Source organism: Somniosus microcephalus, chromosome 9 (assembly GCF_052327205.1).
Source record: "Somniosus microcephalus isolate GS21.2 chromosome 9, FLI_Smic_1.0, whole genome shotgun sequence".
In the NCBI taxonomy this organism is placed as follows: domain Eukaryota; kingdom Metazoa; phylum Chordata; class Chondrichthyes; order Squaliformes; family Somniosidae; genus Somniosus; species Somniosus microcephalus.
Genome location: NC_140995.1, coordinates 44,818,531 through 44,841,398, shown reverse-complemented (window position 1 = coordinate 44,841,398; position 22,868 = coordinate 44,818,531). Strand labels below are relative to the sequence as shown.

General features: G+C 48.3%; 1 protein-coding gene across 11 annotated transcripts in view; it reads left to right on the top strand.

Annotated features, from left to right (window-relative positions):
• Positions 1-22,868, top strand: part of LOC147112361 (protein eyes shut homolog) — a 2,879,641-nt gene that overhangs the window by 1,689,119 nt on the left and 1,167,654 nt on the right. For all 11 annotated transcript variants that reach the window (XM_085996555.1, XM_085996552.1, XM_085996547.1 and 8 more), the window contains one exon: positions 7,111-7,215. In XM_085996555.1, coding sequence (XP_085852681.1) covers positions 7,111-7,215 — 105 coding nt within the window. The remainder of the gene's footprint in view (positions 1-7,110; positions 7,216-22,868) is intronic.

Below are 22,868 nucleotides of genomic sequence, written 5' to 3'. Positions count from 1 at the left end.
GTGACGTCATTTTCTGCGCGCGCATCCGGGCGGCCGCTAAACTTTGCGCCGGCGCTAACGGGCAACTTAATTTGGGGCGGGGCGCAAACTGCGCTGCGCCCGGGCGCTACACGCATAGCGCCCGGAAATCACTTCTCTTAAGGCGCTAACTGCTGGCGCAAGCAACTGAAAATCTAGCCCATAGAGTCATAGAGTCATAGAGTAATACAGCACGGATAGAGGCCCTTCGGCCCATCGTGTCCATGCCGGCCATCAAGCCCTGTCTAATCTAATCCCATATTCCAGCATTTGGCCCGTAGCCTTGTATGCTATGGCATTTCAAATGCTCATCCAAATGCTTCTTAAATGTTGTGAGGGTTTCTGCCTCCACAACCCTTTCAGGCAGTGAGTTCCAGACTCCAACCACCCTCTGGGTGAAAAAGTTCTTTCTCAAATCCCCTCTAAACCTCCCGCCCTTTACCTTGAATCTATGCCCCCTAGTTATTGACCCCTCTACTAAGGGGAAAAGCTCCTCAGCATCCATCCTATCTATGCCCCTCACAATTTTGTACACCTCAATCATGTCCCCCCTCAGCCTCCTCTGCTCCAAGGAAAACAAACCCAATCTGCCCAGTCTCTCTTCATAGCTGAAGCGCTCCAGCCCTGGTAACATCCTGGTGAACCTCCTCTGCACCCTCTCTAACGCGATCACATCTTTCCTGTAGTGTGGCGACCAGAACTGCACACAGTATTCCAGCTGTGGCCTAACCAGTGTTTTATACAGCTCCATCATAACCTCCTTGCTCTTATATTCTATGCCTCGGCTAATGAAGGCAAGTATCCCATATGCCTTTTTTACCACCTTATCCACCTGTTCCGCCGCCTTCAGGGATCTGTGTACCTGCACACCCAGATCCCTCTGACCCTCCGTCTTGCCTAGGGTCTTTCCCTTCATTGTGTATTCCCTTGCCTTGTTAGACCCCCCAAAGTGCATCACCTCGCACTTTTCCGGGTTAAATTCCATTTGCCACTGTTCCGCCCATCTGACCAACCCATCTATATCGTTCTGCAGACTGAGGCTACCCTCCTCGCTATTTACCACCCTACCAATTTTAGTATCATCCGCGAATTTACTGATCATACCCTTTACATTCATATCCAAGTCATTAATGTAGACCACAAACAGCAAGGGACCCAGCACCGATCCCTGTGGTACCCCACTGGCCACAGGTTTCCAGTCACAAAAACAACCTTCGACCATCACCCTCTGCCTTCTGCCACTAAGCCAGTTTTGTATCCAATGTGCCAAGGCACCCTGGATTCCATGGGCTCTTACCTTCTTGACCAGTCTCCTGTGCGGGACTTTATCGAAGGCCTTACTGAAATCCATGTATACCACATCCACTGCGTTACCCTCATCCACACACCTAGTCACCCCCTCAAAAAATTCAATCAAATTAGTCAGACATGATCTTCCCTTGACAAAGCCATGTTGACTATCCCTGATTAATCCTTGCCTCTCCAAGTGGAGACAAATTTTGTCCCTCAGGATTTTTTCCAGTAATTTTCCTACCACTGATGTTAGGCTCACTGGCCTGTAGTTCCCCGGTTTTTCCCTACTACCCTTCTTGAATAATGGTACTACATTAGCGGTTCTCCAGTCCTCTGGCACATCCCCTGTGGCCAGAGAGGTCCTGAATATATGTGTTAGAGCCCCCGCAATCTCCTCCTTTGCCTCACACAGCAGCCTGGGGTACATTTCATCCGGGCCTGGGGATTTATCCATTTTTAGGCCAGCTAAAACCGCCAATACCTCCTCCCTCTCGATGTTAATATGTTCGAGCATATCACAGTCCCCCCGCCCTATTTCTATGTCTACATCGTCCTTCTCCATAGTGAAAACAGATGCAAAAAATTCATTTAGAACCCCTCCTACATCTTCCGGCTCCACACACAGATTGCCACTTTTGTCCCTAATGGGCCCTATTTTTTCCCTAGTTATCCTTTTACCCTTAATATACTTATAAAACATCTTCGGATTTTCCTTTATTTTGCTCGCCAGTGTTATTTCATGGCCCCTCCTTGATCTCCTAATTTCTTTTTTAAGTATCCCCCTGCACTTTTTGTACTCCTCTAGGGCTTCCTCCGTCTTTAGCCTTTTGTATCTACCAAAAGCCCTCCTTTTTTTCCTAATCCATTCCCGTATATCCCCTGACATCCACGGTTCCCTGTGGTTTTTGGAACCACTCTTGACCTTTATGGGAACATGTTGCCCTTGTATGATCTCAATCTCCCTTCTGAAAGCCTCCCATTGCTCCGATGCGGATTTTCCTACAAGTAGCTGATCCCAGTCCATTTTGGCCAGATCCTGCCTTATCCTATTAAAATCGGCCTTCCCCCAATTTAGAACCTTTATTTCCGGCCCATCCCTGTCCTTTTCCATGACCACCTTAAATCTTACCATATTATGGTCACTATCACCAAAGTGCTCACCTACTAGCACTTTTTCCACTTGGCCGGCCACATTCCCTAGAATTAGGTCCAGTACCGCCCCCTCTCTTGTAGGACTTTCTACATGCTGGCTCAAAAAGCTCTCCTGGATGCACTTTAAGAATTCTACACCCTCTGAGCCTTTCACACTTTGACTATCCCAGTTAATATTGGGGAAGTTGAAATCCCCCATTATTATTACCCTATTATTTGCACATTTCTCTGAGATTTGCCTACATATCTGTTCCTCTATCTCCCCCTGACTGTTTGGAGGCCTATAGTACACTCCCAGCAAAGTGCTTGCCCCCTTTTTGTTTTTAAGCTCCACCCATATGGCCTCATTAGAGGACCCTGCTAATATATCATCCCTCCTTAGTGCAGTAATTGACTCCTTAATTAATAAAGTGTACTGGCAGGGCAGGAGATAGCTGCCAGGTGTAGAGAGAAACAAAAGGAAAGTGGGGGGGGGGGGAAAGGAGTGGAAAAATTACAAGAAAAAATGAAATGGGGGCCGAGGTTATGATCTGAAATTGTTGAACTCGATATTGAGTCCGGAAGGCTGCAGAGTGCCTAATCGGAAGATGAGGTGCTGTTCCTCGAGTTTACGTTGAGCTTCCGTGGAACAATACAAGAGGCCAAGGACGGTGAGGTCCGAGTGGGAATGGAGCGGTGAATTAAAATGACAGGCGACCGGAAGCTCGGGGTCACCCTTACGGACTGAATGGAGGTGTTCCGCAAAGCGGTCACCCAATCTGCATTTGGTTTCCCCAATGTAGAGGTCCCCAATGTATTCTTTTGTCTGATCGCAGCCCTGCCTCCGATCTATCTTCTTTTCTTTCCAGTTTTGAAGAAGGGTTCGACCCGAAACGTCAACTCAAATTTCTCTCCACGGATGTTGCCTGACCTGCTGAGTTTTTCCAGCATTTTCTGTTGTTATTAAGGATATATACGCATTGTGCTTGTTTCGTAGACTTCTGTGTAGCTAAAGAAGAAAATCCAGTAGAGATTGCACTGGCTCGTAGTCAGCCAAAGTGTCACCTCATCTGCTCTATTGATGCTCGCAAGTAATGGCAATGTGACAATGTGGCAATGAATAGGTTAGGATTCATTAAATCATTCAATTCTCAGTGCCGGAATTGCACATTTGAAGGGAGATACCACTCCTTGAACTCAGATTTTGTTATGGGGGTGGGGGGCTGGAACGGTTCCACTGAAGATGCCCCCCATTGAGAAAATGGCCAAGGCTTCTTCCTCGCACCAGCAAACTTAGTTCTAGCCACAGGAATATTCTTTATAAAAAATAAAAATAATTGAGAATAGAAGGCACTTGGGATATTTTTGCTAAGTAGGTTCTGTCAAGAGAAAATGTGACAAAGGCCAGTTTTTCAGTCTGCCTTCTCTGACAGAGATAATGGATGGCTTACATTTAATCCCCTTTGAGAGTATCAGTCATGGTTGGTCCCAGGCTAGATAAATCTACAGTTTCCCTCTTTTAGTCTTGTTCTTCCAGATGATGAATTTAGAGTTTAGAGGACATTATATGTACACAGCATGTAGATGGCAGTCAATGGTGACCAAGAATATTTTAGTATATCACCATTCTTGTGCTGAAACGTTTGTGTCTACTTAGAACAGGACTGGGGAAGGTCAATGCTGAAAGGCATGCAAACTAATTGTAATTCATTAATTGGGTCATATATAGAAGGGTGGGAGGAGGCTTGTGTGAAGCATAAACAACTGCATAGACCAGTTGGACCGAGTGGCCTGTTTCTGTGCTGTAATTTGTAAATAATTCTATATATATATAACTATGATAAAATGCACAGAAAGCAAGGAACCATGAAATCTGTACACAATAGAGGGTACAAGAAACTCAGTCATTGAATAGCCAATCGACGAATGGTGTTTCAACAAGACTAATCAAATGGCCTGTCCCATGTTTATTCAGTGAGTACCCGAGTCATTCAGACCAGAACATCCCAGGCTCGATTCCCAATTGTGGGTGGTAAGGGGAGGAGCCAGGGCAGGAGAGGCCTAGACTTTCCTTGTGGAGCCCACAGGGGCACTCCTCCCGCCCCCAAAAAGATAAGTTTGAATCTTAACTGCTTTAACTTTAACTTAACTGCTATCCGACAGGTTTCAGTGAGCGAGGCATCAGGGGCAGTCGCACTATGCTCAATATCAAAATACCAAAGTGGGACCTATGTACGTCATTAGCATAAATTAATGAACCTCCGCCTGATTCAAGCGGGCACCTCAGCCGGGAATAGAGTGGTAAATAGAGCAGGAAGGTTTTAACTACCTCACTTCCCAGTTTTGCCGGGTAGAGAGAGAGTTCAAATTCCCTCTTGTATGTCAAAATAAATTGTGTTGCCCGATTGGTCTGCATAATTCTAATTAGGGGGAAAAATTGGGTTGCTTTGTGCCTCCCATTAGCGCCCTGGAGGCTGTTTTCCCAGGACCCTGCTCCCCAGTGGTCCAGCAGGACCCCAGTGCGCGCAGCACTAGGCCCTTCCCCTTTAATCAGGGGACGGAGGCCTGTAATGATGCAGCACTACATGCCGACGCACGTGGCGCTGTTGCACGTAGCGCCGCGAAATTCACTGGTAGCACCACAAGAAGGAGGGTGAGCGCTTCCAGTAGCGCCCCGCCTCCTGCTTGGGGTGTTACTACTGAATTTAAGGCACGGGGTGCTATCTTTTTCGGTGCGCTAAAATTAGCGCCCCAGCGACGTTACCGTCCCAAAGGGGGCACCGCCGAATTTTTCCCCCTAAACATTTTATAAAGTATAACGAAGACCCAGAAAAGAAGGATGAGAATGATTCCTCAACCTCTCCAGTTTGTGGGTACAATGAAACATTGGCCTCGCTACAGAAAAGAAGTGTAAGGATGTGCAGTATCCACAACTTTAAAATCCTGAATGGAATAATTTGGCTTTTATAGTGTACAAGCCAAGAGCAAAATTGAATATGAGAATACTTTTTGTTTTCCCTCTACAAAATTGAGAATACAATGAGGAACAGTGGGATGCAATTGGTATCCAAAAGATGGATGAACTTATAGCACATGAGCAGTAAAATGATAGATAAGTTATTTTCAACACTTTAAGTGGGATATATAGATTATATTTAGAGCTCCTAGAAATCAAATTCAACTGATGAAAATTAATGAGTACCTCTTCAAACTATCTGATTCCCCCGTTGTCTTTACTACTTTAAGTGTAACACGACCATTAAAATACAAGCTTGTATCAGAGCATATTCATTTCAGTGCATCAACTTTAGCCAGTGAACAGGGTCTTTAAGCTGCCACTTTTAAAATTGTGTTTTTTTTATTCGTTCTTGGGATGTGGGAGTCACTGGCAATGCCGGCATTTATTGCCCATCCCTAGTTGCCCTTGAGAAGGTCAGTGCATGATTTTAAAATCCGCATCCTTGTCTACAGTTCCCTCCAGGGCCTGGTCTGGTTGCACTAACCCTGCAACCTTCTGAACCTCAACAAATCTGCTTCCACCCTCTACTCCTTGGATTATGATCTACTCCTTGTCTCCCTCTTCACCATTGGTGACAGAGCCTTTAAGAATAGGGTCAGATCCCTGTCACCGTGTAACAATATTCCAAGTGGCCAATACAGAGGTAAATGTCCAACTGTGCACACCTGGCAGGGAGCCTCGCCTGCTGGAGGAGCGGATTGAAAATTCAGGCATGCTCTGTGCACAACAAGGTTTCTGTATGTTCTCTCAGCAGGCACAGCTCCCTGGCAGGAATATCAAACCCAGAAAATTACCTCTTGCATATAACTAGAATAACCTTCTAGTCACTACTCATGGAGATGTTCGTTAACCACCCCCTCTCAATGCACAGGCTAGATCCACACGGCCACTCGGGTGAAAGGTCACTCCTGAAGTTTGGCTAAGACATGCTTCATTTACATTGAGTACCTGATTGAATTTAATCCAAATCATGCAGTTGTAAATATTCATTTTATATAATGCTGTACCCTATGATCTGCTTTATTGTAATCTTTTATGGTGAAATGATTTAGATGTACTGGGTTGATTGTTCCACTTCAAATGTTCTGCAATTATCAGTGGAAATTAATAGTTCAAAAATACGAGGCTGTACAAATTGATTAGTACATCTGATTAACAGGAAGCTCACGTCATGGCTAACTGTGTGGAATTGACCTGCTTGCGTGCATGGGGGTCCTTTACCTATTTCGCAGAATGACTTTCCAGCACATTCTTCCATTCACTCCCATTAATGAACAATTGGAGTACGAGAGAGCAGTCAAAGTCAGTCTTGCCCCAGGCAAAATGATGTTTGCAGATAGCATTGTGCTCACGTAGTTCTCCATGAGAGGTGAAAGCAGTGTTGCGAGCTCCCCTCTGCTGCCACTTAATGTTACTGACACCATGGTTCAGTTTAAGTTTCTATTTTTAAACAAAACAATAGATTTCTTGTACAAAAGTTGACACTAGAAAAGCATTATTGCACTGCACTGTGTCTGGGGACACTTACACAGATCACTGGACACCTCTGGAACCACAGTGCATTTATGGGCCCAATACACTTTACGGTGCAACTTTCCATTCATCTTGAATAGATCCTAGTGACCATGTCTTATTTTCTTTCTTTATAGGGACTATGTGCTCTGTGAACATAGATGAGTGTTACTCTGAACCTTGCTTGCATGGTGGGACCTGCGTTGACCTGATCAATCGGTTTGAGTGCATCTGCCTTTATGGTAAGCAGGGAGAAAGGTTGTTAACCATACTGATTCTTTTGTCTGCTTTGCTGTGCAGTTTTGTAGGTCTGTCACAGGCTTCTTTTACAGAGACCCCTATTGCAGTGTTCTGCAGTTGTGTAGTTAGAACTTGTGTTGGTGACTCCTGCTTTACAGACATCAGAAGATGTACCCAGTGTTATTGGTGGCTGAGTCAGAAGGTTGTGGGTTCAAGTCCCACTCCAGAGACTTAAGCACATAATCCAGGCTGACACTCCAGTGCAGTATTGAGGGAGTGCTGCACTGTTGGAGGTGCCATCTTACAGGTGAGATGTTAAACCGAGGACCCATCTGCCCTCAGATGGATATAAATGATCCCATGGCACTATTTTGAAGAAGAGCAGGGGATTTCTCCCCAGTGTCCTGGCCAATATTTATCCCTCAACCAACATCACTAAAACAGATTATCTGGTCATAATCACATTGCTATTTGTGGAAACTTGCTGTGTGCAAATTGTCTGCCGTGCTTCCTACATTAAAACAGTGGCTACACTTCAAAAGTACTTAATTGGCCTTAAAGGGCTTTGGGACATCCTGAGATTATGAAAGGTGCTGTGGAAATGCAAGGTTTTTTTTCTTACCTCTCAATTGCAAACATTGCCTTGACATTGAATTTTGGACCATTCTGATGGTAAGGAATGTAAAAATTGTGTAAATACAGTCTGCTCCTGATAATTAAAGTCCTTCTTTGCACTAAAAATGAATCATCCAATCATTTGAATTAAGCAATGTAAAGAAAGCAGCCAAGTAGAACTTTAGTGCTATAAAAAACTTGAAAGTTGTTTAATTTGAATCAAGCAACTTTTGAACTAATAGTAGAATGTAAAGTGTAATACTTTCTGTCATGTGGCCAAGCCTTGTATTATACAAGCTGCTAACATGGGATCGTGTCCTTTTCCTGAGCCTCTGTTTATAAACTTGAGGAAAAATATTCTGAGATAATGAGAAGGTAATATTTTGTACGTTCAATGAGGATAATATTCTGGTTTTGGTGAGTTAACCTGTATGTTTTCCATTTGAATGGAATGGGCAGGATTCCTTGCTGGATTTTCTTGTGTAGCATTCATTTCCACAAAATAATTTTGCACCTCAACCAGCACCATGTAAGTGTGATTGCATTTTATCTCTGTTTTGTGAACACATGTGTTCATCAGTATAAGTGTTACTGTTGCTGGAGAATAGGATATTTTATTCTGCACCTTGCACTTGGTGTTAACATGTAAGATTCCTTAGTTAGGTGTAGCGTGGCAGAATAAAGCTCCCTCTATTCCACCCCATACTGTGCCTTAACCCAAACCTCACCAGCGTAACACTTCCATTTCCAACACTAACCATCCTAATGGCCTCTTTGAGTGAGATTGCTAATGTAGAGGTAGAATTTCCTCTCCAATATTTTTATCTAATTGGTTAGACTTTTAAATGCCATTCCTCTGTTCACCATCCTATCAAAGTCATTAACTCATAATCAGTTCATTAAAAATAACACAAAGAAAGAACAAAACAAACGTGCACTTATATAGCACCTCACCCCATCCTCAGGACAGCCTAAGGTGCTTTACAACCAATAGATTCGTTTTAAAGTGCGGTCACTGTTGTGATGTATGCAGATATGACTTGCACACAGTACGGTGCCAGAAACAACAAACGAATGAATGACCAGATAACCTGTTCTTCGTGAGGGAGGACTAGGATAATAGGAGAACCCACTGATCTTTGAATCATGCTATCATCCTTTAAATCACCTAAACAAGCTTGTCCAAAAGACAGCAACGCTGACTCCCTCAGTACTGCACTAAAGCATCAGACTAGATTATGTGCTCAACTCCATAGCTGGGCTTGAAGCCATGACCTTCTGAGTTACAGGCAAGAATGCTACCAACTGAGTCAAGCTGACAGAACAGGCATTCTGTCCCTTGTTATTAATTAGTGTTGACTTTTGGGCAGTTTTATGCCATGGACCCACATTCCCCCAGGAGCTGGGTTAAGAGTAAACAACAATGACTTGCATTTATATAGTGCCTTTCACGTAGTTAAACATCCCAAGGGGCTTTGCAGGAACGTAATCAGACAAAAATTGACACCGAGCCAAAGAAGGAGACAATAGGACAGCTTGGTCAAAGAGGTAGGTTTGAAGAAGCACCTTAAAGGAGGAGAGAGAAGTAAAGAGGTTTAGGGAGGGAATCCCAGAGCTTGGTGGGGGAAGGAACTGGGGGATTCACAAGCGTCCAGCTATCTTTGTTAAAGCTGCCTTTGTTTTGTGCTTAGCAGGCTGCGATGGCCATGGGACACCAGCACACAGGTTTCATCCAGCCAGTGGCATCTCCGAAGTAAACTTGCCAGGTTCACTGGGAGCGATTTCCACCCCCCCCCCGGATACTTTAGGCACTAAAGAGCCTCCAAAGTGGCCAAGGTGGTGTCTTGAACTGAAACACCAGTTTAGCCAGGGTTTAGCGCAAGGCGCCATCTTGGTAAAGGAGCTGAAGCTTGTGTTAGGAACGGCTTCCTGGAGGATCATTAAGCAGCTGACCGCCACTTAAATTGCCTGCTAGTGGTCATTAATGAGACTGCTCGATATTTTGGTGGCTAGCACTTGACCGAAAGCCCTCTCCTAACAGCAATCAACTAATTGGGAGTAAACGCGTCGTTGCAGAGGATTTTGAGCGCTACTTAAAGTTATATCATGTTTTACTGTTCACTTGCTGCTGAAGGTTTGCAGAGGACTTTTGAAGCACATTGGGTGACTTTCTGGGACACTTTGTCAAGATTTCACCAGCACTCTATCAACATTTATTTAGGAAATTCTCTCAGGACATCATTAAAAGAGTGTGTGCTGTGCTACTCTACCTTATTGGACACCTTCCGGGAACCACCAGGAGAAAGGGAGTGCTTGGTCATTGGCATCTTGCTAGGGGGCCTCTTGGTCTGCAGGAGGAATGGAAGGAGGACAGGAGGTCAGACAGAGCAGCACCAGCTGCTGCTGGAGATAGGCACAGAAGGGCGAGGTGGACTTCTTTCACCACCAGCCCCCCCCCCAACAAGTGGGTACAGGACATCCCTCCTCCTCTGGACCTCCTCCACCAGGGCCGCATCCAAGAACCTGTGTGCCCCCTCACTCGGTCCCTGAGCCATCCTGAAATCTGCCACTGTGTGTCAGCCAGCCCACTCCACACCTTCTGTGGAAGTGGGTGTGTGGAGCCCACATATCCTGCTCCACGAAAATTGCATCTAAGCAGTGCTAAACTTGCAGGTACAAAAGCAAAATACTACGGATGCTGGAAATCTGAAATAAAAACAAAAAATGCTGGAAATACTCAGCAGGTCAGGCAGCATCTGTGGAGAGAGAAACAGAGTTAACGTTTCAGGTCAATGACCCTTCGTCCTAGTGGTCATTGGACGAAGGGTCATCGACCTGAAACGTTAACTCTGTTTCTCGCTCCACACATGCTGCCTGACCTGCTGAGTATTTCCAGTATTTTCTGTTTTTATTTCTAAACTTGCAGGTGTCCGGTTTAGCACCCGCAGGCAAGTTCAGAATATGCTAATCAGCAATTAGGACCAGAAATGTGCACTAGAACTAAACTTTCAAACAGGCGTGTTTTATCAGCACAGTACCCATTTAGCACCTGTTTTCACCCTTTCACCAAAATAACCCTCATTATGTCCAACCAAAGTTGGCCACCCGATATACAATCCTTACAAACTCAGTTAAAACCTCAACTTATTCTATATTGCATTATCCACATCATTATCAGATACACTGGTGTCCTGTAAATTGCCTCTGAGTGAGCATCACCCATGCTTCATTAACCCATGGATTTCAACAAGGTGCATCTCAGTAAAATGAATAAAACTCGGGTTCAGTAGCAAATTGTAGTTACTGTTTTTGTTTTCTCTTATTAGGTCATTTCCCAGTGCCAAGGACAGTGGTAATAGCTTTGCATATCAGTTTGAATTATGTTTGCTTGATTGTTTGTTTGTCTTCGTAGCATCGCCACAGAATAGAGATTTAGGCTATCCATCAGATCTGTAGGAAGCTTCAGAGTTTGACTTATAATTCTCTACTTCTTTTGTATGGTGGCAGCAAAAACAAATTAAACGTCAATATCTAATTCAGATATCCAGGCCAAAGCTTCCGGTGTAACAGCGTGGATATCTTATAGGCTGCCTGTGAATTTCCTCTGAGGGCAGTGCTCACTGATGTGCTCCAGGGTCTAATTAGGAGCTCCACAGTCGCATGATGGGGATGCTTTAATATTCCATCTATGGAGAAGGTGGCAGCATCTACCATGAGCGGTTCTGAGGCGGTTGATGGTGGTCCACTGTTTGCGAGGAAGGTTTGATCCCCACATGCAGGTTGTACTGTGGGGACCTCTATAAGGAATTCATTCCATATGTCACAGTTCTTCCAAGCATTATAATTGAATTTAGGGGAAAAAAATGGGTCGTGCCCCCTTTGGGGTGCTAACTTCGCCGGGGCACTACTTTTAGTACCCCGACAAAGTTAGCGCCCCATGCTGGAAATTGAATGGTAGCGCCCCAAGCAGGTGGTGGGGTGCTACTGGAAACGCACCCCCTCCCTCTTGGGGCGCTACCATTCAATAACGCGGCGCTATATGCAACAGCGCCACGCGTGTCGGCACGTAGCGCCGCAGTATTACAGGCCTCCCTCCCCTGATTAAAGGGGAGGGGCCAAGCACTGTGCACACCAGGGCCCTGCTGGACCACCGGGGAGCGGGGTGCCGGGAAAACAGCCCGGCACTCAAGAGGAGTGCCAGGATGCCCGATCGCGGCCGGCACCCTGCAGGAGGAGGCAAAAGGGGGCAGGTGCTGGCAGGCCACCCGGCACCTGCCCTTTAATTTGCAACACCGCAGTCACAAACACGGTAACCTGACCCTGTCGCACATAACGTCTGGCGGTAGGTCAGGGGGCGTGAGCGAAGTTTGCGGCTGGGGCACGAGCAGGGCGTTGTGCATGGCGATGATGTCATCGCCAGAGGTGCAGTGCCGCGGAGCGCTACTGGTTACCGCCGCCGCTATCCACCCGCTGAATTTCACAGGAGGCGTTAGCGGTGCTGCACCTGGGCACAAAGTGATTTGCGCCCCGTTAGCGCCCCCTCGGGGCACTAACGGGAGGCGCAAAGCAATCCAATTTTGTCCCAGAGTATTTAACCTTAGAGTAACATAGGCTCTGATGCAGAGCAAAGAGGAAAGTGCTAATGTTAGAAATGATAAGTAAAAATGGAAAATTCTGGCAATGCACAGCAGGTCAGTCAGCATCTGTAAAGCCAAAAAAGTACCACAAGGTCATGTTTCAGATATCTACCTTCATTAGAACTGATGAAGGGTGCACATAACAAAATGTCAATAACCTGTGTAACAAATTCAGGTCTGCCTTGGATATTTAGTCAGCTACAGCAGTTGTCAGTCACTCCATAAGTGGCCTGAGTATCTTATGTTAAGGAGTGTGCCTGTACTGCCCACTATCTAATTACTCAATAGCATAACCTGGGTTATAACAATAGGACCCCCTCGTAATCTGAATTGGGTTTCATGGCCTGGGTTTTGCCGTCAGTATGGTGGTGTACTCTGAGTATGCCGCCATACCTCCTTTGAAATCCACCGCAAGTTCAGGCGCACGTGCTTGCACATGAGCGATATGCGGAACTTGTGGCCTGTCAACGTACGCGTTGACGAGGCATGAAAAAGCAATCGCTGGTGCAGAGTTGGGACTGGCCAGCAACTGCTCATGGAAATGTTACGGCGCAGGGCCTGTTTGCATCAGTGAAAAGGGATATCTAAGCCATTAATTAAACATTTTTATATGGTAAATTATGCATTTACACTGTATCAAATGAGTTTATGCAAATGTTGGCCCGGATTACAGTTTTAATGATGTCTAAAATTATCAAAAAATTAAATTTTTAGTGAGGTTGGTGGAATGAAGGTAATTACAAATAAAATTCCAATTCCGTGAATTGTAATTAGATTAGATTTCGGGATTCCATAACATCTCATTAGGGAATTCCTTTCGGAAATGATTAAAATGGAATCCTGCTTTGTGATTGGAGGACCAGGTCCACGTGATCCCAGGTACGCTTCCGCACCGCCTGCGTCTCTGGGATTCGGGGGCATTACACTGCACTCCGCCTCAAGGCGTGAGACCGCAAGTTTTCGCAGCCTCGCCTCCAGCAGGCAGGTTTGTAATTCTTTTAGGTGTTTGCAGGTGTAGTCTGGAGTTACGCCACCGACCGCAATTTCTGGTCCCATGTCTTTCAAATGTCTCACTAAACTTTTTGAAGGGGAACTGAGAAAGCACTTGGAAAGGCCAAACCAGATGAATCTGCTTCAGATGGCAAATGGACATGCAGAACAACAGTTCTAATTGGACACACTAAACTTAATCAGTAACTTGCCTTTGTGTACCATGTAGGGGGTTTTCAGTGTGTGTGCCCAGTCAGCTCTGCCCCTGACTGTCTCTGAGCGGTTCGAATCGCTCCCACACCCCCTGGGTTCTAGACACCGGACTTAGGTACAGGCGGTGATACAGAAAATCGAGTAGACAAGTGGTTTGGTGCAAGAAAACCAAATTTTATTAAAAAGCTGAATAAAACACAATACTACTGAGAATTACTGGTATAGTTACAGGCATAAAATGATTAATACACTTATATGGGAATGGGGAACACACGGCACATCGAGGGAAACAAATACATTAAAAATCCCCTTATCCTTATCCCACCCCCTATACCTAACTAGATTAAGCTATGAGGGGCTAGGAATTCATGCTCACCAATTCAAAACCTGTCGCTTTAGATGGTGGGGTTTGAGGTCCGCTCTTCCTGTCCTTTGAGGTATCCCATCGCCACGTGGTCACAGGGCGCGGCGCTGAAGTTGTTTGTGCAAAAGGCACCCTCCCTTTTTCTCCGTTAACGTCTTCGTCGAGTACTTCGTCGCGATGGGCCTTCTTCTCCTTCGGGCGGTCGCCGACGGTATTACTGTGGTTGGGGGTCGGTTGGCGGTCTTTACCGTCTAATGATTTTGCTATCCATGCTTCGAACACCAGCTTATTCTTCAACTGGGCTATTACTGTCCATGTGACAAACGCCAACTTATAACTAGGCCGTTTGTCTAGATTTTGCTACCCATTCTTCGAATACCAGCATATTCTTAAATTGGGGTTTTACTGTCCATGCATGTAACGCCAACTTATTCACAAAACGCCACCTTATAACTAGGCGTTTGTTCCCCAACGCGTCTTTCGCTGCCCTTCTCTGCTCTTATTGGTTTACCATATTCTTCGTCTCGTCTCGTCTCGTCTGCCCGTTTGTGGCCTGTGTGTCCTGTGTGGTTTCGAACTCGGGTCACGTTCTCCTTCCGCATTGGGCCCTCGGTGTAGTAATGGGCATCCTTGGTGTTGAGCTGCGCGGGGAGCGAGAAGAGAGCCCGCCATGAGGCCTGGGCATGAGAACGAGAGGCAGCAGGCCAAAAGCCAAACGATAAGAGGCCAGAGCAAGAGAGAGCTAAGAGACCGATCACTACCGATTGGCCTACAATTATACCCGATTCTTCATTCCTTATCTGCGCGCCAAATCAGGTCAGTCCTTTGTCTAACTTTTGGCGGGCTCGTTTAAACTGATTACAGCCATTTACTTTAACGACTCCTGAAATGGTTGTCTCTGTGGTTTAATGGTTTCGATGTCCTGGCTGTTGGTTATGTATGAAACTTAATCGGGTTTTCCTGACTTGATGGCTTCTGTGAGCTGTTACCGATTAAATATGCAGATACCTGATGGCCTTGATTGAGGCCCATTCTAACCTGATCTGTTTCAAGGTGAATGGAATGCATATTCTGTGTTTGCACTGTCTGGCCCCACAGAGTCTATTCACAGGTCTATGCATTTTAAGTTTCGTCCCAGGCTTGAAAAAAAGGTGCCTGCCTGTTTACAGAGCCTTGCTTTTAAAATCCTGTCCTTTTGGTCACGGGGTTGCAGAAGCCATTTTGGGTACCCTGTCTTTTTATAACTTGTCCATACAGGGCTCCTTTATCCATAACTTTGGGGAATGTGGGAATTTTGAGAACCATACAACCAATACAAAAATAATAAATATACTATGCGTCCCCACATCAATGAGTTGCCTTGCTTGAATTAAACAATAGGGGCTAGATTTTCAGTATAGACAGTTTTGGGGCGCTAACCTTAGCGCCCGCCCGAAGTTAGCGCCCGCCCCAAAGTAGCGCCCCGTTGCCGGAAATTCAGTGGCTTCGCCCTAAGAGAGTGGTGGAGCGCTAAAAGAGGCGTTCCACTCCTACCTTTAGGCGCTAAGCCGGCGGTCCAGAGGGATAGCGCCCAGGCGGGGCGCAGCACGGGTGCGGTCATTTTTGCACTGACAGCAGACCCCGTGGTGCCGACCAGCTCTTAAAGGGGGAAGGGACGAATTGGTCTGCTGCCACGCCCTGCACACTGCAGCCTTGCAAAGAGGCCTCAACACTGCTGCTCAGCCCCAGGGAGTCATGGCAACGCCAGAGAAGGCCCGTCAGCGTGCCCTGCGCTTCTCAGAGGGTGATCTGGACATAATGGTCACAGCTCTGGAGGTGAGGCGCAAGATCTTGTTTCCAGAGAGTGGGAGGAATCCAACCCACCATGACTACACCAAAGCCTGGAAGCAGATCGCCCAGAGGGTGACGTTCACCGGCGAGGCCCCCAGGACCCACAAACAATGCCGTCAGAAATACAACGATCTGACCAGGATTGTGAAGGTGAGTAGCCTTTCCAGTCTCCTCCTCATTCTTGCATGTACACCTGACATGATGGGCAAAGGGACCTGAAAGTCCTATTGGCCAGCCCTCAGCCAGCAGCATTGGGACAGTCATGAGCATCAAATGGCCATTCGGCACTCTACACTTTGGCCAAGCTATTCCACCATGGGAGGCAGTGCACACTACATCAGGGCTTCACTCTGTCCAAGCTATTCCACCATGGGAGGCAGTGCACAGTACATCAGGGCTTCACTCTGTCCAAGCTATTCCACCATGGGAAGCAGTGCACACTACATCAGGGCTTCACTCTGTCCAAGCTATTCCACCATGGGAGGCAGTGCACACTACATCAGGGCTTCACTCTGTCCAAGCTATTCCACCATGGGAGGCAGTGCACACTACATCAGGGCTTCACTGCGCACTTACAGCCCGTCCTTTCTCTTGCAGGCTAAAGTAGCGTTTAATCGCCAGGCCCGTGCCAGGGGTGGCCGCGCCAAGCTGCAGAAGCTCACTCGGCTGGAGGAGCGCGTGTGTGTGCTCATGGGAGCCCGTGTGATTGTCCCCACAGCGTGCGGTGTATCCGACCCTCCACTGCCCGGCAATGGTAAGGACCTCGCCTTTTGGCCCTCTCGCATCGCACTGGCCCATCCGAGCTACCTCCTTTGCCACTGTCCCACCAATGCGCTGAATCCCACCAGTCCTAACTCCCTCGCTGACGCCGTCTCCTCACTCTGAAGCTACTCTTGTGCATTCCTGCTTTCAGCTGGTGACGACCAGGACCCTGAAGCTGCCAGTGACAGCACCTCCGACCAGGAGGAGGAGGAGGAGCAAGCCGGACCTTCGGGGGAACAGTCACGTCCCGCAGGAGAGGAGGAAATGCTTGACACCTCCTCACTGGACGAGTGCCTGGAGGAACTGTCGCAGGGCAATGCAGCTTCTGGGACCAGTGGCGTCCAGCCACCCAGCAGCCGTGCGCGTGGCCCGCGGCCTTCCCCCCAAAGGGGGGAAGGATCAGAGGGGAGTGCTGCTGCTCGGCACACTCGCCGTCACCAACGCAGCAAGGGTCCCCTAGTTCGGCCCCCTCCTCCCCAGCGGGAGAGTCGCGACGCCAGTCCGGACACCTTCACTTCGGAGGAGGTGCAGAAGCTGGATAAGATGGCCGACGAGTCGGACCGGCGCCACACGGAGCTCATGAGCGTGGTGGGGCGCATGCCTGAGGCCATCGAGTCGCTGGCGACCAGTGTGCGCGAGTTCGGGGCAGCAACTGCCGCGAGTGGCCGCATGCTGACTGATGCCGTCAAGACCCTGGCGGATGTGATGCGCGCGCACACCAGGACCACAGGGCCACTCACTGCTGCCACACGCGCTGTCTCAGGCAGGCATCGCCAGGGCAGGCGCCGCGCTGGACCATCCCAGCAAGCTGCCCGTCGGCTGATTGCTGCGGATCCTGCAGTGCGGGCCCGGCCGAGTGCCACCGCGCCACAGCACCAGCCAGCGCATCCCAGACGCCAGCTGGCCCACATTGCGCCATCCGTCGCCGCCATTCCCCCTCTGGGGCGTCAACGGCAAGCGGCTGCAGCTGATGGTGGCCAGGCTCAGGTGCGCCACTCAGCAGACGGCCCCTCGAGGCCCAAACGCCGTGTAGGCCGCCCCCCAGCGGCATCTGGCGGAAGGGCATCTGAGCCTCAGGCGCCTTCCCCCAGCCTCGCAGCAGCCACTGGGCAGAGCTTGCGAAGGAGCAGCAGGCAGGGCAGGGGAGGCAAAATGCTGGCCAAGGTCTCGCCCTCGCGGGCCACTCAGTAGAGGGTGTGGGCAGCTTTCCTTTAATATGGCGGTGGCCATCTTTATTTTGCCCATGGTTGTGCTTTTGGAGGGCTTATTTTTTGCGTTAGGCCGACGTTGAGGCCCGGTTTGAATAAAGGTGGAGTGGCTCCTCCCCAGTTTGTGGGAGTGAGTCGTTTGTTGGGCTTTTTGTGGGGCCCGTTTATTGTTTTTGGGGATTCATGTGGGAAGGGCTTTTCATTTTTGTGCAATAAAAAATTATCTTTATTCATGCAGTCTCCATGGTTGTTCTTCTTAGTGTTTGTTGGCTTCGCCGGCTGAGGGCTTGCGGAGCGGCTGCATTCATCTTCCCTCATGGCCCCTGGCCATTCCCTGACAGGGGGCTTAGAAGTACCGTGTAATAAGGTGGCGTCGTGCGGCCCTTGGCCCTGGTCGCTCCCTCCTGGGAACGTACTCCTGCTCCTCCTCCTCCTCCTCATGCTCCTCCTGCTCCTCCTCCTGAGGTGCTGGTCCAACGTCAGGTGGCAGTGCCTGAGTCCTGCGGATAGCCAGGTTGTGTAGCATGCAGCAAACCACCACAAATTGGGAGACCCGGTCCGGCGAATACTGGAGAGCTCCTCCGGAGCGATCAAGGCAGCGGAACCGCTGCTTGAGGACCCCAATAGTTAGCTCGATGATGTTGCGGGTGGTTTGATGGCTCTCGTTGTAGGCCTCTTCAGCAGCGGTCCTGGGCGCGTGGAGCGGGGTCATGAGCCAGGTGCACAAAGGATAGCCTTTGTCCCCGATGAGCCATCCTCTTGGGGAAGGCTGTGCCTGGAACATGTCATGCACAGTACTCTGCCGCAGGATAAAGGCATCGTGGCTGCTGCCTGGGAAGCTGGCATTGACTGCCATGATGCGCTGCTTGTGGTCACATACCAGCTGCACATTCAGAGAATGGTAGCCCTTCCTGTTGCGATACTGCTCGCCATGCTCCAGAGGGGCCCGCAAAGCCACATGCGTACAGTCAATGGCGCCCTGCACCAAGGGGAATTCCCCGAGTCTGGCAAATCCCAATGCGCGCTGATGCTGGCTCTCGAGGGCCATGGGGAAGGAGATGAATTGGCTTCTCCTTCTGAACAGTGCTTCGGTCACGTGGCGGATGCAGCGATGCGCGCCATACTGGGAGATGTTTGCTATGTCCCCAGCAGCGTATTGGAAGGAGCCGGTGGCATAGAAGTTCAATGCCACCGTCACCTTCACTTCCACCGACAGAGACGTCCTGCACCTGAGCTTTGGCCGCAGATCTCGGCGAAGCAGGTGGCAGATCTCTGCAATCACCTCCTTTCGGAATCGGAGCCTTCTAACACATCGCGCGGCACTCATGTTTAGGTAGGAGCGCTGCTGGCGGTATAGCCTGACTGGGTAAGGCCTACGTGGCCGACGCCTGTAGCCCCCTCTGCCTCTAGCCAGGGCTGCCCCTCTCACAATGCGTCTGCGAGCCCTACGGACATGGCGCTGCAGCTGCGCGTTGGCACCCCATGCAGCCCCCATCAAATCCTGGCAAACAGTCTAATTTCCAAATGGCCACTTGCAGCGCTATTGCCTGAGTCCAAAAATACCTGGCTCTTGCTGCTTGAAACCAGTTAGCTATCCTCCTTGTTGTGTCTCCAGAAATGCGTTGCACAAGACTGTTTTCTGAAAAAAGGATGGCCTTTATACTGGAGAGGACGTTCCCTTTAATTAGCGCCCCCCGGGGCCCGCGCTGGTTGTGTTGCGTTCCTTTTTCCAAACGCTCCAGCCGCCCGCCGCACAATGGGGCGGTCCGACTGAAGTTTGCAATCGGGGCGGCCAAAGGGCGTTGCACGAGGATGTGACGTCATTTTCTGCGCGCGCATCCGGGCGGGCGCTAAACTTTGCGCCGGCGCTAACGGGCAACTTAATTTGGGGCGGGGCGCAAACTGCGCTGCGCCCGGGCGCTACACGCATAGCGCCCGGAAATCACTTCTCTTAAGGCGCTAACTGCTGGCGCAAGCTACTGAAAATCTAGCCCAAGAACTTTTACCAGACAACCTTTGCTAAGCATCTCAGGGCTCTGGGATTTCCCAATGCAGTGGCATTTTTAAAATGTATTCATTCATGGGGTTTGGGCTTCGCTGTCAAGGCCAGCATTTATTGCCCTTGAGAAGGTGCTGGTGAACCACCTTCTTGAACTGCTGCAGTCTGTGTGGTGAATGTACACCCAAAGTTCTGTTAGGTAGATTGTGACAAGATTTATTTCCAAGTTAGAATGGTGTGTGACTTGGAGGGGAAGTTGGAGGTGGTGGTGTACCCATGAGCTTGCTGCGCTTGTCCTTCTAGGTGGTAGAGGTTGTGGGTTTGGGAGGTGCTTTTGAAGAAGCCTTGGCAAGTTGGTGCTATGCATCTTGTAGATGGTATACACTGCAGCCACAGTGCACCAGTGGTGGAGGAAGTGAATGTTTAAGGTAGAGGATGGGATGCCAATCAAGTGGGCTACTTTGTCCTGGATTGAGTCAAGTTTCTTGAATGTTGTTGGAGCTGCACTCATCCAGGCAAGTGGAGAGTATTCCATCACACTCCTGACTTGTGCCTTGTAGTTGGTGGAAAGACTTTGGGGAGTCAGGAAATGAGACACTCATCACAGAATACCTAGCACCTGACGTGCTGTTGTAGCCACAGTATTTATGTGGCTGGTCCAGTTAAGTTTCTGCTCAATGGTGACCCCCCCCGGATGTTGATGGTGGGGGACTCAATGAAGGTAATGCCATTGAATGTCAAGGGAAGGTGGTTAGACACTCTCTTGTTGGAGATTGTCATTGGCTGAAATTTTTGTGGTGCCAATGTTACTTGCCACTTTTCAGCCCAAGTCTGAATGTCGTCCGGATCTTGCTGCATGCGGGCACAGACTGCTTCATTATCTGAAGAGTTCCAAATGGAGCTGAACACTGTAATCATCAGCGAACATTCCCACTTCTGACATTCTGATGGAGGGAAGGTCATTGATGAAGCAGCTAAAGATGGTTGGGCCTAGGACACTGCCCTGAGGAACTCCTGCAGCGATGTCCTAGTGCTGAGATGATTGGCCTCCAACAACCACAACCACAACAATCTTCCTTTTTGTTAGGTATGACTCCCGCCAGTGGAGAGTTTTCCCCCTGAATCCCATTGACTTAAATTTTGCTTGGTACCACACTCGGTTAAATGTTGCCTTGGTGTCAAGGGCTGTCACTCTCACCTCCACTTTGGAATTAATCTCTTTTTTTTTCATAGAAACATAGAAACATAGAAGATAGGAGCAGGAGTAGGCCATTCAGCCCCTCGAGCCTGTTCCACCATTTAATGAGATCATGGCTGATCATCCAAATTCAGTACCCTGTCCCTGCTTTCTCCCCATATCCCTTGATCCCATTAGCCTTAAGAAATATATCTAACTCCTTCTTGAATATATTTAATAAGTTGGCACCAACTGCCTTCTGTGGTAGAGAATTCCACAGGTTCACCACTCTCTGGGTGAAGAAATTCCTCCTCATCTCAGTCCTAAATGGCTTACCCCTTATCCTGAGACTGTGACCCCTGGTTCTGGACTCCCCGCCATCAGGAACATTCTTCCTGCATCTAGTCTGTCTAGTCCTGTTAGAATTTTATAAGTTTCAATGAGATCCCCTCTCATTCTTCTAAACTCTAGCGAATATAAGCCTAATCGACCCAATCTCTCTTCATACGTCATTCCTACCATCCCAGGTGTCAGTCTGGTGAATCTTCGCTGCACTTTCTCCATGGCAAGAACATCCTTCCTCAGATAAAGCGACCAGAACTGCACACAATACTCAAGGTGTGGTCTCACCAAGGCCCTGTACAACTGCAGCAAGACATCCTTGCTCCTGTACTCGAATCCTCTCGCTATGAAGGCCAACATGCCATTTGCCTTCTTAACCGCCTACTGCACCTGCATGCTTACCTTCAGCGACTGGTGCACCGGACACCCAGGTCGCGTTGCACTTCCCCTTTTCACAATCTATTGCCATTCAGATAATAATCTGTCTTCCTGTTTTTGCCACCAAAGTGGATAACCTCGCATTTATCCACATTATACTGCATCTGCCATGCATCTGCCCAATCACCCAACCTGTCCAAATCATACTGGAGTTTCTCTGCATCCTCCTCACAGCACACACGGCCACCCAGCTTTGTGTTGTCTGCAAACTTGGAGCTATTACATCTAGTTCCCTCGTCTAGATCATTAATATATATTGTGAATAGCTGGGGTCCTAGCACTGATCCCTGCGGTGCCCCACTAGTCACTGCCTGCCACTCGGAAAAAGACCCGTTTATTCCAACTCTTTGCTTCCTGCCTGCCAACCAGGTCTCTATCCAAGTCAGTACCTTACCCCCAATCCCATGTGCTTTAACTTTGCATGCAAATCTCTTATGTGGGACCTTTTCGAAAAGCTTCTGAAAGTCCAAATACACCACACCCACTGGTTCTCCCTTATCTATTCTACCAGTTACATCCTCAAAAAATTCCAGTAGATTAGTCAAGCATGTAAATCCATGTTGACTTTGTCCGATCCTGTCACTGTTTTCCAAGTGCTCTGCTATTACATCTTTTATATTGGACTCTAGCATTTTCCCCACTGCCTATGTCAGTCTTACTTATCTATAATTCCCCGTTTTCTCTCTACCACCTTTTTTAAATAGTGGGGTTACATTAGCTACCCTCCAATCCATGGGAACTATTCCAGGGTCTATAGAATTTTGGAAGATGACCAGCAATGTATCTACTATTTCTAGGGCCACTTCCTTAAGTACCCTAGGATGTAGATTATCAGGCCCTGGGGATTTATCGGCCTTCAATGCCGTCAATTTCCCTAACACCATTTCCCTACAAATACTGATTTCATTCAATTCCTCCCTCTCATTAGACCCTATGTTCCCTGACATCTCTGGAAGCTTATTTGTGTCCTCCTTTGTGAAGACAGAACCAAAGTATGTATTTAATTGGTCTGCCATTTCTTTGTTCCCCATTATAAATTCCCCTGAATCTGACTGCAAGGGACCTACACTTGACTTCACC